Genomic DNA, 19,014 nt, shown 5'->3' with positions numbered 1-19,014 from the left:
ACTTGCTGGAATTGCTGCTCTTCTTGCTCACTCAGGCTTCATTTTACATGATCAGTACAGAGAAGGTCAAGCCTGATGCTTTATACTGAGGAGACAACAAGTAGATTTTCAAAATGCCAAATTCACACATTGAGCCAAAAAAGTGATTCTGTGTCTTTAAAATGTTTAAATATTACTATGCACGTTTATTTACTAAAAAATGATAAGTGTTGATATTCTGTTACATATTATTTTTATACTTGTCTGTGATGAAATAATTTCAGAATGAGCAAGAAAATTCACTGTAATGTAGAGGAGAAATATCTTTGCATTTGCATAATTGTTAAATCTACCTGATGGTACTTTACAATTTGGTGAGAATGCCTTTGTGCTGATCGTGTTTGGCAGTGACACTGCTGTTGGCTTGTAATTCAGAAAGGAACAAAGTAGAAATTGCTGGATAAGGCTGTGTTTTTCCTCAGTTCATCAAGCCCGTCCTCCCAAGGTTACAGTCACATTTCTTTCAATGAGGCCAAGAAAATGGATGTGATGTGTTGGCTAATAAAGTTTGCGAACTTGTAGTGTGACTTTGGACAAAACAAGGTGCTGACCCACCACTAGAATAATGACTTCTTCATTTTCACACACACAGTTTACCACTTGAGACTGAAAGTTCATTTTTGTCCTTGGTAAGAGTTGACAAAATTATGATTGAAAGCTCCAGAACAGCTTCTGAATGCACCTTGTGGTGCTTATCGTTACATCAGTACTGGTGTCCAGTAGAGATCAGGGTATAGTCTGCATGGCCAGAGATGAACAAGGTTGAAATCAGCTAGAGTTGGCTAGAGATATCACTGAAAGCAGTGTTTTGAGCTAAATGCTGCTGTCAGCATGCTGACATGCTGATGTTTAACAGGTATAATGTTTACCATCTCAGTTTAGTGTTAGCATGCCAACATTTCTAATAAGCAGTAAACACAAAGTATTTTAGTAATATTAATAGTAGTATTTTGACTTGATGTTGGCTGTATATGGAAAGTTAAGAGACCACCAAAGTTATAACAATTCATCCTTATGGGACTGAACGTACTTACCAAATTTGATAGTTGTCGTCAACCTTATGGTGGTGCTGAAGGAAAAGTAAGGTGATCACCAAACTAGGATTCACTCTCTGGGGACCATGAATGTCTACAAAATTTCATGCCAATCCATCCCATAGTTGTAGAGACATTTGTCTGTCTGGACCAATGTGGTGGACCAACTAGCTGACCAATCAACCGACACTGCCATTGCTAGAGCCATATCGCTAGTGTGGCAAGTAACAATAAGTGGTTGCAGTAGTTTTTGGCTCTTTCAGTTCAGTACGGCTCAAATCACAAAGAGAAGTGGCACTGCCACAATTTTCCTGACTCATGCTAAGGAAGAATAATTGTGCCTGCTTTCACCCACATCTGCTTGAAAGTGTCGCTGCCTTAAGTGCTACCATTAGAAGTCTTGATTTCTTTAGCCACAAAGAGAGACCAGTCCTTTAAATTGACTCACTCTTTTATTAAATAAAAAACTGACATACAGTACGTCACCAGGCAGTGTGTATTGGTTTGCATAGGTACATTTGAAAACGATGTATGTCACATATTTCAACATTAAAACAGTGCAAACTGTAAGATTTGAATTCTGTTATTAAAACACCAATGACAGTGTTGAAGGCTGTATCTTGGATTTGTGCTGGTTTTGTAAAACAAAAAACATTCAACTCTTAAATCTTGTTTTGCTTTGAATGACACTTCTGAGAGATTAAAATCCCAATTGCTTGAGATAAAGAATTTACAAAACCTGAACTGAGAACTTGTGGTGCTGATGAACTTGAAAACTGCAACCAAACATCTAGAAATGGAGCCATTTGCACCATTTTATGTCAGGAATAACACAATGCCTGGATCAAAATGCTGTACAATTTATGATGACAATGTAATACAATAGGAAGGAACACAAAAACACAAGGAATTATAATTTGTAATATTATCAGTATCACAGGTCATTAACATCACTGGGTCATTAAAGGATAGGTTCACTTTTTTGAAATCCATCTTAATACTGACGTCCCCATTGAAAGATTTTTTGGTCACTGTAATTGTTCCTCCTGTCCACACTGGCCACAAGTAGATTCCTTCCTAAAGTGATTTCAATGTAAGAGCCTGGGGACAAATTCCACAGAGTTAGACAAATCAAGTGAGTATCCTCCAAAGTCATAGTTGTTGTAGTATGAAAAGTAGGAATGTGGTACCAATAAGACTGTAAACATTGAAGTCTCTAAAAAGATTGCTTGTTAGGGGACAAGTTTGTATTCAGATGTATACCTCTCTTTTTTGTATGGAAGTTTCTGTCTGGTGAATACCTGACATCAACTTTAAAAAGTAGGTTGTGTGTACAGTATCTCAGAGTAAGGGTGAATGGTTTTCTGTTTTCTGTTGCAGCCCTTCTTTATTATTTGGGATGTTATGGTGGGTGTGTTTAAACTGTGCAAATCTAGCCTAGTACAGCTTTTAAGTTCAACATTTTGGGAATTTTGCTTATTTTATTTCTTGCTGAGAGTTAGATAAGAAGATCAATACCGCTCTTAAGTCTGTGTGTTAAGTATCGAACTGGAACTAGGAAGCGTTTAGCCTAGCTTAGCATTAAGACTAGAAACTGTAAAAATGTCTTGATGAAAAAGAGCTTATCTGTCTGCCCAGTACTTTGGTGCAACAGCTCTACTGGTTGCCTATCAATCTAACTGTGATGAAGACTCTGGGAAGTCACTGCACCCAGCTGTTTGCCAAGAAATAGTTACAGTACATAACTCCCTGTAAAATGACTAAATTGTCATTTTCACACTTCTGTTAATGTATCGATTTAACAAATAACATATAACATGTTAATTAGTGAGCTTTAGAGGTGTTGGTAGGTATATTTTTGAACTAGACAGAGCCAGGTTAGCTGTTTTCCCCTGCTTCTTGCACATATGCTAAGCTACGCTAATTGTCTCCTGGCTCCAGCTTCATACTTAATGCACAGACTTAAGAGTGGTATCAATATTCTCATCTAACTACTGGCAAAAAAGTGAAAAAGTACATTTCCCAAAATATTGAACTATTCCTTTCACTTGACATCCTTACAGAATAAAGTGTGCCATGTGGTCCAGCGATAGAAACAATGGCCTCATGTAGCTTCACAGAACAGTGTAAAATAAAAACAGTGGTTTCACTTAGTAGCTGCATTATGAACGTTGCTGTCATATCCACGTTGGGGGTGGATTAATAATCAAGTCTTTTGGGAAGTCACTCTGTCGTTCAGTCTGTCTGTCCTCATGACAGGAAGGGAATCCTCAGCCAAACCAGGAACAGGAGGCGTCTGGGTGGGAGGCGATTATTCATGTTTGCGGCGCTGACTCCTCTCCTGATAGATCTGTTCAGTGAATGGTCTGTAAATACAGCAGAACAAACATATAATGGGACAATAAATCACAGATTGGAACACGTACCACTCTGTGCCAGGACCCTGCATGCGTGTGTTGAACCATGAGATAGCTTGCGTATATGTGTGTGTATGATAGGAAGATGCTGTGTGTCTCCACATGTTCCCCATATTAACGGCTCTGCCAGAAAAGTGCAGCTCTGTTCCTGGTGTGTAATTAAGGGAATGTTAAGTAACTAATAGAGATAGTAAGAGAAAAAATATTAGACAGACGCACTAAAACAAGCCAGGGATTGGAGCTGTTATCATGGGGGCTTCACATATTGCGTAAATCATTTCAGATGCTCAAACCTCTTTTAAAAGTTATTGTCACATAGATATTTAATGTGTGCATTTCATTGTTAAAAAACATTCAATGCTCACACACGGTTTCATATGCCCACCATAATAAAACCACTTTAAAGGCCTGGTCACACCAGAAAGTGGCACAGTGTAATTAATCTGCTCGTTTTCATGAAATAAGTGGTGCTAGAGGCTTGGTCTTGTAGTAACTACTCGCAGGGCTAGCTGGTGAACTGTTGCTGGCGAGTGAAGCGCTAACATGCTGGGCAGCTGGGACATGCCAGTGCTAGTCATTCACAATAGTTCTCTGAGTTTGTTAAGTTCACACATTTTATTTAAAAGACTTATGTTACGTTCACATGGATTCAGGCAGGCAGACAACACGTTCTGGATGACACAGGAAAAAAAAAAACAGTCTGACTACATGGCATAACGGCAAAACGAAAACCACATGACAATATGACAAAATGCAGCTTTCTCTTAATATTGTCACAGGTAGTGGAGCAGGTGGACCAAAATGAAGGGACCGACGCAGAATTACTGATTTGAGATCTTTACATAGAGTTAAGCAGTCAGGTAACAGAAGGCTCAGGTAACAGGCTGGTATGAAACAAGGAACATACACAAGCTGGAACACCAGAAACATTGATGACAATCTGACAAACAACTAAGCGAACAGACAGGTGTATATACACAGGGGACTAATCACACAACAAGGCACAGCTGGGGAGAGCAGGGACCAGAATGAGAAAGGAACATGATTATTGGGTAAGAAGATAGTTAGGAGGATGTGGCAGGCAAAACACAGGGCAAGGTTGATGAGGCTAATAGAGGACAGGTTACCAACTGACTAGAATAAAACCAAAGCAAAGCAGGGATAAAACTAAAGAAAACACAAATGGCAAATGCAGTTATCACAATTTTTAAACCAGAGCACATTCAGAACACACACAATCCTCTATTTCCAACATGGATACTGAAAGAAGAGCTGCAAGCTATGATCATATAATTCTAGGGGTTGTTCCACCAAAATTATTAGCTTTTCGTTGTCCAGATCGCCCATGTTTTCTACTTGTGTTAGGGAGCTACATAAATCTGGTTATAAATTCCATTGAGGAGGAAGGCAACAAGTTAAAATATTTTAACTTTTGACGGCAATGCTATCTACCATTACCGATATTCTCTGCCAGCCTCACCTAATTTTACCGTCCCGCTCTTGCCCATTAAAATGATATCCAGTTTGAAGTCTACTGCCTGCCTGAATCCATGTGAAAGCAGCAATATTTGTACCACTGATAGGTGTCTCATAATTGTCTGTTAACCATGTCTCTGTTGTAGAGCAGTTTATATTCTGACCGGGAGGTTAAACAAAACTGAATGATGACACACAGCTAACAAGATACGATAGCTTCCTCATTTGGTCTCTGTCAATCTGTTCCTTCAAGGTTCAGCACAGTCAAGTACTCATTGACAGACTTTATTTTGCTGATGACAAGACACAGACCAGAAGTTGAGTGAAGCTGAATAAAGTGTAATTCAAACAAAATGCTATTAAATTATTTGGCTAGACACCAGTAGATCTCCAGAGACAGCCCCACTTGTAGCCTTTAAGTTTCTTATGGAGATTTAATAATAGATTGGAACAGAATAAAAATCATTATTTGGTGGCAGCTTTCACTGCTGCATCTTTGTATCAAAGGGATTTATGAGCCAAAAAAGCGAAGAGGAACTGTCTGAACTCATACTACACCAATTTCTATTCACAATGTGGTTCCTGCATCTATCCCGATGGTGCCTTTATCCATTCTTATCACTGTGTGAGGTAATATCCAACCAGACGCCTTGCTATCCCTGCACAGTTTAGCTAAATTAGATCATTCAGAATCTATGCCAGGGTCAAAAGATAAATATAGCGTATGAATCTTTTCCCAGTCACAGTTTGTAGTAAAATCTGGCACCTGCCTTTCTTTCAATTCACAGGTTCAGGCAAAATGACACAATTGTGAATCGGCGCTGCCGGAAATTGCCACAGCGACATGTACACCTGCATTCTCATTCCCAGTGTGGGTTAATGTGTGACATTTTCAGGCAAGCACGCTTCCAACTGTGCTGAGGCTAACCTCTGTTTTCCTTTTCGAGTCTAACATGACTTTTCATTTCACTCTTTGAGCAAATGAGGCCATTTTGAAAGACTCAGCAAGACAAAGGTGGCTGAATCATTTCCTGAAAAAAAGAGTTATGCAGAAGCATAAATATATAGTAGGAAAGGTAGGAAATGAACAGGGAGGCTTCGTCAGGTATAATTTGCTGACTGGTATTTGGATTGGTAAACAATCATTTTTCTTCTGGTTGTGTGTGTATGGTGACTGTGTGTGTCTGTAAATAAATGTAGGTCAGTCAGTAGGTCAGTTGTGACTTCACCAATCTGCCACCATTTGTCTTGCTGCTACTCTTCAAGTGAACATTTTGTTTGGTGTGTGTGTGTGTGTGTTTGTGTGTGTCAGTGTTCTGTCAGTAGTGTGCACATTTTAATCATAAGCTGTTATGCTGCTATGTGACAGCTTCCCCACACATGTAATGCAAATGACAGCTGCACAGTTAACACACGTGCATATAAACAAACGCCTACACACCAGCTCTGAAGATGAGACACACACTCATATACACAATAGGCTTGATGAGCAAGTGCACATAGCAGCTGCTTCAATGCCGAGCTCTGCCTCAATTGTGACTGGCTTATGCAGTAGCAGCATGTTTGTGTATTTCTGTGTATGCTGGTGTGTGTATTTCTGCATATGTGAGTCTGTGCGGACCAATGTCCAAAAGTAGGTCACTCATAACTGTTTTTTTAGGTCTTATCTGGTAATAATCTTAGACGAGCAGGAGGATGGTGGCAGTGGATGTGAAGGATAAATGATGAAAATAATTGAAGGTCCACATAAGAACAGTGGTACTGTGGTGTGTGGGAGGAGGTCTTAAAGAGAAACATTAAGGTGAGTGCTGTATGTGAAAAAAGTCATATGAAGCCTTTTGTGGCTCCAGAGGGAGTGAAATCTGACAAATTGCCTCAAGTAATGTCACTTGAAAAAGAAAAATATCTGTGGGTGTGGAGTGAGATCACTAGAGGTTAGCAGCTCTAGGCTCCATTAGCCATTACTAACATAATACACTGAAATCTCCAAACAAACGGTGATGTGAGTGCTAGAATGCGTGGATAAATACAGACGATATCTCTGGTTCTGCTGTGTCAGTTTTGATCATTTGATCTCTAAATGGGACCCTACCCAGACTAGATTAGGACATAATTTGGCCCAATTTAGGTCCCAGATCAACTTTTGGTTACTACGAACCGAATGAAGGCATGAATACTTCTAATTTGTGGGTGAGATACATTAAAAGATCTAAAAGAGAGAGGCATTGATCTAGGAATCAACCTATTTAATCTAGAGTTCCACAGGGAAGGGTTTTGGGTCCCTGCTGTTTTCATAATATGTGAACGATTTGAAGCCTACTTGTGTTGGAAATCTTAATGGGTGAAATTGACAAATGGTTAAAGACAATTTTGCATTCACACTACAACTCATATGCATTACTGAACATGTCTAAATGTGGCCTGAATGATAAGATTTCACTACATCCTCACTGTGTGTATTTTATTGACAAATGTGAGCAGGGCCTTAGAAGAGAAGGACTTACCCCTCAAATCTTATTGCAACCTTGTAAGCCACAGCTACTATGGCAGTCAGGACGAGACCAACAGGACTGGCACCCCTGGAGACAGAGAGGGAGAGAAAAAAAAGAGCGTGACAGATGCGTTAGGTTATATAGTATATTGTGTATACAAGAAAACGTGTACTGAATATATGAACCACTTCTCACTGAAGTACCCATTTAAGGCCGGTCAATCTGTGTCAAACAGATGTGAAGTGTCAGAGAGAGCAACAGAACAGAGCCAGCAGAATTTAGGATAGAATTAAAATGTGCTAATTAAAAAGAAAGTTTCCCCACACTTTCAAAAGTGTACTGAAAACAAAATGTGAATTTGATGTGGCTCCAACATCTGGTTTCAAGCAAATTATTATTCTCCTGAATACCAGAGAAGAACAAAGAGCAGTGATACTGGATTTTCTTTTACAAACCTGACTCTTTGATGATATAGTCAGTGAAAAGTCTTAATAAAAGCCAAATATATTCCAAGACAAACAGTTTTAAATAGATCCATTTTTAAACTGGCCTTAGCAATTGTTTACCCTGTAGTTCATCCCTGTGTAGACACAAATAAAACACACATAACACCGTGACCTACATATTCCAAATCAGAAAGTGGCACAGTGACGCAGATTTATTGCACAGAGTAAAGGAAAAACCTTAAAAAAACATGCACAGAAACACAGACAGACCGCACATGGATGATGGAGGTAATGCAAGTGGGCATAATTAAGTAAAAAACCTGCAAGTGCTGGACTAAAAGCTCTCTCATATGGAGCAGAAGTGTGAGTAACAAAAAGCTAATTTGTCACTTATTTTCTGATCTAGTTGAACCATATCATTTTCAATTAGGTTATTAAGGTAAAAACATAAGTACAATCACAACAATCAGAGCAGCACACTATGGGGCAGCTAAACAAGACTTGCTGAATGAAGCTTATAAAAGTGTCCACCTTGACCTACTTAACCGGGCACCAGGATAAAGAGGAAAAAAGTGTAACTTAAATTCAGTGATTTTATAGAAGGTCAATTACAAGAAAATATAAATACAAAATCACAAATTTAATGGAGCTGTTCCAACTCTGATTTTCTTCCATGACAAAAATAACATTTAAAGAGCAACATGTATGTTGAACTTTTCACTGAACTCATACTTTAGATTGAATGGAAATTATGAAAAGTGTTAAATGAATGGGATGTGAAAAGTTAATATACATTTTTTGTATGTTTTACAAGCCTTGATGGCAGAAATTCACATAGAAATGTCAGTCTGTCAGTTGATACACCTCATCTCAACAAATATTGGATGCATTGCCATGAAATTTTGTACAGACATTTGTGGTGCCCAGAGGATGAATGCTGAGGACTTTGGTGATCCTCGACTTTTTCTCTAGCTTCACAAGCATGTCAAAGTTTTCACTTAACTGGTGAAATATCTTAATATCTGCTAGATGGATTGGCACCAAATTTGGTACAGACATTGGAATGAATCCTAATGACTTCCAAAAAAATAAGATTAATTCATCTAGATTAAATAAGCAAATTCCTCTGGACTTCACAAACTTGAAATAAACAAAAGCAGAGACAGTTTCACCATAGAAATCAAAAATTACACTATTCATACTCAAAGACAAGTCAATATGGACACCTCAACCAAATGCAAGAAGAGACCTTGGCATTACTACGAACACTGTCACAATGTTCTTACATTACAGTATTTTAATCGCAGCTCCACTCATAGGAAAGATCACTCTCTTACTATATTATGCAGTGGTTTTGCTGCAAGTCTGTGCCTGTTTATGTTGAACCTTTAGTAATCAGGCTCCACTTTGTATTTGCTATATCGGACTACTAGTGCCATTCATATGAAAAACCATCCTCTAACCCAGTTCTTCTGATTTTTTCCCCCCAATTATTTAACTTATGTTCAACCCTTGGTAATGATCCCATGCAAATGATAATGACAGCATTCATACATTGTTCTGTGTGACAGCTGTTTGGAGTTCATTCTGAATACTAGTGCCATTAACATGTAGTTTCATCCTCTTACAGGGCAATTTATTTCTGCTATTGAATAGTAAATAGTTAGTTTCTGTTTTCAGTGTCATGAACTACATATGCTAAATTCATCTTCATGTACATTTCATGGTTAGACTTCATTGGGCAAATTTATATTTTGTTTACACACTGTAGATCAGTGGACGACTGTTGTCGTCTGCACAACGGACCAATGTTTTGCAATAATTTATACTGATGCATTTAACATGTTAGAAATTGCTAATGCAAACTCCAAAAACTATTTTAATGAAAGATACCACTAGAGAGGGGAGAGACAGTACTTTTTGTACTGTAATGTAATTTCAGTGTAATTTGGGTGAATTGACCCTTTAATTGGCTGGGAGGCAAGTCCAGGTTGACTTTTTTGTTAGTTAATAATTGTAATAATTTCTAGTATAGCGTAAAATCCTGCTATTTTTTTATTTTCATAGGTGGAACGCTGTGTCCATTTTTTCCCTCCTTGAAGAACCACAAACCAGGTCAAGACATGTGATGAAAGGTTTGGCACTACCTGTGACTTCCAAAATCACTTCTTTCAATTCTTTCAGCTATCTTTGACCTTTCTGAAAATCACAGGCGCCACAGAAATGTGACTGCACACACTGGGAGCTTTTTGTTCAGAGATTGAATATCGGAGGTCAGTCAGCACTTCCTGTTAGAATTTGTTACCTTCATCTCTTGAAAGAAGTCCTTGCTCTTTGATTCTGACACCGAATCTGACATTTACTGTTTATGTTCAAGATACCTGAAACATCTTATGGGATTCTGTATTGTGTTGGGGCACACGCCCATATATTCAGTCCATTATATGTTGTATATTGATGGCAGAAAGACAGGAGTCTTTGGGAAACGCTCCTGTGACTTTAGATTTCTGTGCCAGCTCAGTAACAACTGTGATTAACTTGGATTCATGGCTTTTGTTGACTTCAAATTTGACACACAACACTGGCTTCAGTGAATCTCACTGATTGTGACACCAATATGACACCATTATGAGTCAGACCTTACATGGTAATCTATTTAACCACTGACCCACATTACAAACCTTCATAATTACAAATGACAAAACCAAAACTGATCAGACCGTTGACTGACTTGCTTCTGCCAAACTGGAACACAATCCACATTAATCGGAGTGACGCTCCCCGGAACTAGAATTAAATGCCAGATTTATCTGTTCTTCTTTGGATACATTTTGTCCTAGCCTTTGTCAGCTACTAATTCACATCACAAATGTTTCTTCTATTATGTTAGCCTTTTGGTGTCCTCTTCATGCTGGAGAGACTTTTTGAAACTTCGCTGTTACATGATTTGTTATATGATGTGATGATCAAGATCGCAATGGAACGATCATCAGAGGGAACAGCTGTCAGTTTGGTGCGATTTAATGAGCAACTGAATAAATGAATCCTGATATGGATTATGATATATTTTTCCATTCTGTGCATCTGTCAAGCTTGCGCATGTCTGTAAGTCTCAGTCTGCATGCCGTTATCTAAATCTTTGTGGCAATTTGCATCTATGCACATGAATGTGCGCTGTTTGTGTGTTTCCATATGTGCTGGCTGTATCAATCAGGCTGTAGATGCTCATATGCTGGCAGAGTGAAAATCTAAGTATTTGGAGAATGACACTGATTTAATTAATTTGCTCAAGTTAATTTTTTTTTAATAAGACATAGGATAACAGTATATAGCCCCAGGTCAAATGTGCCCTTCATTATTAGGAATGAATGTAAGTTTGCAAAATTTCACAGCAAAAAGGGCAAAAAAAACCCCAATTTGCTACCTGTTGTCTGAGGCCTGAGGAAGTAGTTGAAAGGTTTTGTATTCACACGTAGTCATAGAAAATGTCAAATGAACAGGATGTGACTGATGTCTTGAATTGTTGAAAATTGACCACATTTGCATGTACAGCATGCACACTGGAGGCGAAGCATTAGTTATATAGTCTGCAGAAAAATGTAGGTCATATGCTCATCTCTGTGATGTGCTGGATGATTTGGATTGGTAGAGCTGGTTGTTGGATAGTGTTCAACCTGGGAGAAGTGCTTGCCTGCTGATTCAGGGCATAAAGGTCCCTGCACACACAATTCCCAAAAGTGATTCTCAGACAATGCTCACGGCAGGAGTGCAACAAAAGACTGACAATTGAAAAGCTTTTTTGCAGTTGAACTGAAGAACTTTCTCTTCCTCCGACTGTCACTTACTGACACATTTCACGCACAAAAGTTCACTTATATTTAGAAACATGTGTACACATTGACAGATTCTTTTACACATTTACAAATCTGTGCACACATTTACATATGGACATACAACTTCACAGTTCTTGCAGCCATTAGCAACTAGTCACTGCCATCGTTTTCATGTAGGACTGGACAATATGGCTCAAATCGAGATTAATATAACTATTATATTAAAATAAATATTATATTAATAAAAAGATTTTCTGATACTGATGTATATAGTATACCACAGCATGTAAATCCCATTAAACATAATCAATTAGCTATTCAATGAAATGGACTTTTTCCCCCAACTGTTATGCATTACATCAGATAAAACTGATCACATTTAAAACAAGAATTTGAACAGATTTTGTTCCTCTGGTTCCAGACCTCTAAATTGCCAATATCTCCCATTTGTTCAGTGATTCAAATAAATATGGTGTTTCTGATTATTGCTTATTGATGGCTGGTTTTCTGGAAAATCAAATGACTAATCATTTGCCACTAATTAGTGGGCAGGATTAACAATGGGGATCCTCCTACATAGATAACTAGCTACTTTATATAAATGAAAAACTAGCAACAGAAAAATGTTGACAAGCTTGGGTCAACGAATACATCACTCGCTACCTTAACCAGAAATTCAACGTTCTGTTAATTCCCACATGGTCCCAAGATGTTAAAAGACAATATCAGTGAAATCCCCCATTGTGGATGTTGGTGGACCAATGTTCAATGTTGATCATCATTATCATGTGAAAGTAACAAATTATCATGACATAAGTACATGTGCTGCTGTGCAGGTAAACGGCTTTTTGTAATTTTTGTATGGTAATAAATTGTTGTCGAACTTTGTTGAGATCATGAAGGTTTCAACTTAATAAAATCCAGTTTCTTTTTTTTCTCAACCACACTGTGTTATAGAAGCAAGTTGTACAGAGGCTAGCCCGGAGGTGACGTCAGGACTTTGGCTCTGTACAGAGTGAAATGATAAGTCATATGACTGTGATAACATTATGAACTTATTGCCATAGTAGTATGATCCAGACACTACTTATTTGTGTGGAGAAATTCAAGTGGCAGTATTTCCATTCAACATCTACAGAAGCAGATGACTCTGACCCATTTTACTCCTATGAGGCAAATGAAACTGGCTTCGCAGGTTAAGTTGATGCGTGCATTGCTTCTGTAGACTACATTACAGCTAAATCATATTTACCCCCATTATTATCCTTTATAAGCTTGCATTGCTACATTTCAGACCAGGCGAGAGAAGTTCCTCAACTGAAAGTAGGTTAATAACATATATTCAAACTCACACTCTCCTTATTCCTCCTAATTGACAGGCAGCAGACGGGTTGCCTACGCTTTAAGTGCTGGCGTGTTGTTCACTGTTACTCTGACTTCTTAACATGACTCAGACGATACCTGACCTGCCTTTATCTTGAGAAAAATAGAAAAGTCCAGCACCCTGAGATTGAAGAAAAACTTTCTCATGCAGAAACACATACAAAGGACAGGGACATCTCTTCTTTCTTTCAGCTCTTATCTTTCATCACATCATCCTATCTTGCCTCCAGTCCTCCAGAGAGCCTTGCTGCTGTCCCAACTGCCCTTCAATGTATTCAAAGCACAAACAGATAATGTGTGACTGAAAAGCTGTATAAAAACAGACAACATGATGTCTTCATTATTTGTAGATCCAGTGGTAAGGGAAACACCAGCATGATGGAAACAAGTTGCCTCTGTCTAGTGTGTATAGTACTTAAGGTACTTTACTATTTCCATTTTTCTCCGCATTTCAAAGGGAAATATCGAACCTTTCACTCCGTACGTATAGGTGACAGCTATTAACTAGATTTTACTTGAATCATCCTATAACATTATGCATTTTTATAGATTAAACTATCCAATAGCAAACGAAGTATTTAAACTAGCTCCACCCCAGCCAGCTACAACAATGAAATGCGGCTTTATGTCTTGAACTGCTTAATAACACCCAGAACCCCCCAAAATCAAATATCATTTGTTTTCTTTTTGTGTTGTTAAAGGTTATTTGTATGTTGAAACATTATGAGTATCACAGAAAATGCGACTGACAGCAATTGTAACTGGGGCCGACCCCACTGATCTATGCAAAATATCTAGAAATACTTTCCAACTCATTTCAACTCCACAGTTCTGCTCCCCCTCTGCATATTTGAAAAGTCTTGTTCATGTCTTTAAAGTCCACTATTGTAGATAAAAAAGTCCATATGCAAAATATCAGTCCTTATTAATGGAAATAACTACAAAAAATGGGGGGATGATGGGGGGCATGAACTTGAAATCTTTTGGATCATTGCACCAACATGTAGTGAAAGTCAATTACCGTAGGACCATGTAAATAATTCATGAAGACCCACCCTGTACCAACTGTGTGTCATGTAGACAGGAGAGTCTGGCTGCACCTCTGAGCAAGGTCATTTTGCCTCTGCAATCTGTACTATCTCTACACTGTTTTTAACATTTCTAAAATTTCTTCTGGCTATAGTGCACTGCTGCAATACTCTGGTATCCCGAGCACTTCAAGGGCAAGGTTATTTTTGTTGTCTCCCTCAGGAGAAAATTGTCTTGGATAAAGGGAATATTTGTCACATATCAGCAGCCAGCTCGAAGCTTATTATAGGTCTTATATTAATGGGTATGGTCTGGTCGTGAATTGATTTGACTGCATGTTTTACTCAAGTCAGAGATAATGGACTTAGATAACTGGACCTTTTAGAAGACACATGTCAGGAGATGAAAAACTTCCTCCCATTTTTAAACTTATTTTAATGTTTTTATTAGCATATCATATTTTTTCATATATTTAACACTATTTAACTTTGTTTTTGTACAGCTTCTTGGATAGGCCTTCTCTATTTTGAATGTACTGCACACAGTATGGGACTATTTTGCACACAGGTTTAAACACTAATAGCAAGCTAATTGTACCCATGCAGAGCTACAACTATGATGAAAAAACACAAGCTAGAGGAAGAACCGCCTCCAGGAGGAGTTACTGACTTAACACCGGCGGCTGCAGCACCACAGGGGTTCACCGGTGTTGTTGATCAATACCACTCAGACCAAAGTTAACACAACGGGCGCTGAGATTTCAAGCTCCGTTAACAAGCACCACTGTGTTGTGATGTGTGAAAATGGATGGAAACCAAAGTATTACCACCTGCCAAGACACCTACACAGCTGAGTATAAGATCTGAATACATCTTCCACCAGTGGATTTAAAAAGTAGGTGATGGTGCACCAGAGAATATAAAGGTCATGCACCATGTTTAGCGAGAAATCTCAACTCTAGCTTGAATTTTGTGCAATTTACTCAAATAATAGGGAATAGAATACAATCTCCATGGTCTTAAGTGCTGTATAGCCAGGAGATGATGGAGATTTCCAATTTATTATGAAAACACTGACATACAGGTTTTAAGATTCACAAATGCGGAAAGCTCTAAATATGGAGTTCAGCTCTTCCCTGGGTGTCGCCTTCAATGTGTGATGAACAGGTCATTAATTAGTGAGTTAGATGTGAGAGATTAGCTACGTGTGTGTAGTGTAGCTGTGTATCACATTACAAGAGATGCTTGTCATTTGGTTGTATTTATTCATAATATTTCCAAGTGTAAACCTCACAGAGAAGAAGAAAAAGGATATTTATACGCAACATCAATTATGGGATGGACCTTAATTAATAATCCATCTGTCACTGTAATGGCTGGGTCTGTAGAAATTCTGTCGAAGTCTATTACAATATAATCTCTGTAAACAGATATCTGCATATGAATGCAGAATCTGTAGGCAACACGACAAGATTTTGGTACTGGAAGAATTCTGGTTTCTATTTGTAGTCTGAGTAGTATTGACCAATCGTGTTTGAGCAGGCTTTGGTTGCATGCATTGCCAGTTGGACTGTAAACAACGAACCGCACACGGAAGAGGAAGTCTTGGCCTGGTTATCCGTTATCCGGATATCTGTTGGCTACATCGGAGGCCCCGAAATATTGGCCGTTTCCCCTAGAGCCTAAATTGTTGTCAGACAGACAGCTGAGGGGTTCCGAGATTGATTACAATTCAACATTACACAGGCCCAGGAATATATCACTTGTTTTTAGGGAAAATGAGGATTCCTCACCATAAATGTAGTTATTTTAACAGAACTTATGATAAAATGAAGTGTAATTTTCAGATATTATTCTTTCAGCTGTGTTAGATTGGGTGGTAATATTCCTCAGTAGATCATGCTCTTGAAAGCACCTCTTTGAGATGCAAAAATGAAAAAAAAAAAACCCACAATGCCAACCATACAGAATTGTTTGTTTTTTTTATAAATCATATTTTATCACCAGTTTTAATTGTGGTTTTATGGGAATGTATGACATTCTTAATAGAAATGGCTAGAGGTTATTTCTGCATTAGTTGAGTTTATTATACTTATTTATCAGGGGCCATGTACAAAAGAAAACATTCATCTCACACAGGGAGAAGAAATTTATTGTACTAGATTTAGCTACTAGCTCATTTCCATCTGCAGTCCCTGTGCAGTCCAACTAATGCAATTAATACAATACCATTTCAAAATGCAATAAATACTAAATGCAAATGTGTATTGTGAGTTATTTTATTAACACCAGGTGAATATCTGAATATAAAACTAAATCCTCAAAGTTCAACATCTTATATTTACTAAGTATATCACAATGACAATACTGTTGCCATTTTCTATCCAAGACTTTAAAGGCTTGTTTATAAAGTTACCTATATGAGTTTAAAGGATTAGTTCACAGTTTTTTAAGTCTGTCCTAAAACAACAGTCAGGTGTCCAACTGACTTTTAAGAACTTTTAAGAAACAACCTTATATGCTAATATATTGTTTCACACACAAAACTACACACTGAAAACAAAAAAAGTGCCACATAAAGAATTGTCAACTTATAAAGATATTTTTGCAAATTAAAAACCCACAAACCCAAATATAATGACCCTACCCTTACAAACTAAACCAACTTAACTAACTTCTAATTTGTACCAAATTGAACCACCCTCTCTGTAAAATGTCCTAAAAATGAACTATTAAATACCTGCAAATTACACGGAAAATTTCCAGGAGATATAAAATTAAAGGACCTGTAAAATAAAGCGTTACTGAATAAAGAAATTAGAAGAACCTACTGTACTGCAGATGAAAAGTTGATCCAGTTTCATTGTTGTAATAACACATTTAAAGGTAGGAGGTTGTGATAGCATGAATGAGGTTTGAAGAGGACTACTTTGTTTCAGTACAGAGGGTTTCCTGCAGGTGTTTTTCCCAGGAAAAAAGATGGTAAATTCTGGTGAGAACTCTGGTGTTTAACCCTATATCTATATCTGTGGATGATAACATAACTCTGGAACTTTACATGCATCATGAGATATGGTTTTTAAATGATAAGTGCATGCAAACAAACGTTTATATAGCACACATGCTGAGTGAAATGCAATGTGCACAGAAAACCATTTACATATACATTAAAAGTATATACACATGCATATAGAGTACACTGCAGTAACAACAAATCTAATGCAATAAGAAAACAACCCCAAAAAGATCAAATGTGCAGGATAAAAATGTTCAGGATCGAACTTGACTTGAGGGGTGTGATATTCTCAGATCTGACAGGCATAACAGAGATACATGCAGCAAGCTCTGTGGAGCTTTGTATACAGAAATACTTTTAAATGAATTCCAAAATTCCCCACGAGCGAAACCACTGTTGTTACATAATTGTATCATCTCTCTTTGCTATTGCTGTTACTTGAAACAAAACAAAAACATAAATTTGAAATCATACCACAAGAACTATGCTGTAAACATGGCATGGCAAATGTAGGCACGAATACATGCTTTGACCATGAAGCTGTCTTGAGATGCATTTTACAGTTTTATGACTGAACTCTGTCTTTGCTGTTTCACATTCTACATATATACACACTATAGTATAAGCCCCAGATGAACAGAAACAGCATAGATGAGGGAGAGAGAGGGGGAGCGCAACGACGTGATTTGGCCCGGAGCAGACTGTGACCTTTTGAAAGTCAGAGCGTCGTTGTTCTTTCTCGCTCAAAGATACAGCTCCATCCCACAAGCACAACACATGATAAAGGTCCATGATGTAACTCAAGGGCAGCATTCACCACACTGTTAATCACTCTGGTTATGTTATGCTGATAGGATAAATGAACTGTCCCACTGTAGAGTGAACTGGAGGGGGTCTGGGATGTAGTATGAGAAAATAGGACAAGTGGACAGGGCACAACTTATTCAAATTCATACATTTTTCTTACGCATTTGCTGCACTGCCCCAAGTTATGATCCTTAAGATTTTCATTGCATCAAACCCCAGTTTTGATACTATTTCTGGCCAGCATTTTTCAACAACTGCAATTCAGTGTATTTGAATTCAACTGCTTCTTTATCTAGTTGCTCTCATTGTTTCTGGCCGACTCTGCCTTTCCCATGCAAGATTCATATTTCATACCCACGCACAAGGGATTAATAAAAAATTATGCAGAGGACAAAAGCAGGTGCATGTGCAAAATTTAATTTCATGTAGGACACAAGATTCAATAACTATATGACAAGTCAGACTATTTTCTTTAGTCATCTGTTTTTAAAACGTGACACAATGAATCCTCTTTGGGTGCAATGCTAACAGACGCTTCCTCTTTGTCTGTAGCATTTGTGACAAAATAGCCACTTATGGCTACTTTGAAGACTACTAAGTAGCAAATATAAGGCTGTCTATAAAGATTCTCAGTCATCCAGGTCATGGTTATCCAAGGAGGGTTGAATCTAGGGCAACTTGACTTGGTTGTAGGTACTTGAAGACATTTCACCTCTCATCCAAGGGGCTTCTTCAGTTCTAACTGACTGGTGGGAAGTCCCAAGTAATTAACCTCAGTGGGGTCATTATCAACGTCATTGACACCACTTGGTTCATCAGTGCCTCTGGCTGTTGTAACAACAGTCAGTAGAGTCATTATGGGTCATCTGAGGCCAAGTTTAAACAACAGTTGTTGGCGTTGTCACATGAGACCAAATGTGAAAAGTTAAGTCTCCTGGGAAGGGATGAAGGACAGCATTGTAGGTGGGGGATAAGTGGTGTCATAGACTTCCTTCTCTCAGACTATTTTCTTTAGTCATCTGTTTTTAAAACGTGACACAATG

The 19,014-nt window shown here is 38.1% G+C and overlaps 1 protein-coding gene and 1 long non-coding RNA gene across 4 annotated transcripts in view; one reads left to right on the top strand and one right to left on the bottom strand.

Annotated features, from left to right (window-relative positions):
* Positions 1-19,014, top strand: part of LOC121886540 — a 58,939-nt gene that overhangs the window by 27,054 nt on the left and 12,871 nt on the right. For 2 of the 3 annotated variants that reach the window (XR_006092769.1, XR_006092770.1), the window contains exon 3: positions 9,972-10,039. This is a non-coding gene — a long non-coding RNA (uncharacterized LOC121886540). Of the gene's footprint in view, positions 1-9,971; positions 12,652-19,014 lie in introns of those variants that run through there. The other variant, XR_006092768.1, reaches the window with a different exon arrangement.
* pemt (phosphatidylethanolamine N-methyltransferase) overlaps positions 3,044-19,014 on the bottom strand; it is a 70,434-nt gene continuing 54,463 nt past the window's right edge. Inside the window, exons 6-7 of the mRNA XM_042396597.1 lie at positions 7,471-7,545; positions 3,044-3,439 (exon numbers count right to left, since the gene is read on the bottom strand). Coding sequence (XP_042252531.1) covers positions 3,385-3,439; positions 7,471-7,545 — 130 coding nt within the window. The 3' untranslated portion in view covers positions 3,044-3,384. The remainder of the gene's footprint in view (positions 3,440-7,470; positions 7,546-19,014) is intronic.

Source organism: Thunnus maccoyii, chromosome 20 (genome assembly GCF_910596095.1).
Source record: "Thunnus maccoyii chromosome 20, fThuMac1.1, whole genome shotgun sequence".
NCBI classification, from domain to species: domain Eukaryota; kingdom Metazoa; phylum Chordata; class Actinopteri; order Scombriformes; family Scombridae; genus Thunnus; species Thunnus maccoyii.
The sequence above is the reverse complement of the archived record's forward strand: the minus strand, read 5'-3'. Positions and strand labels throughout refer to the sequence as shown.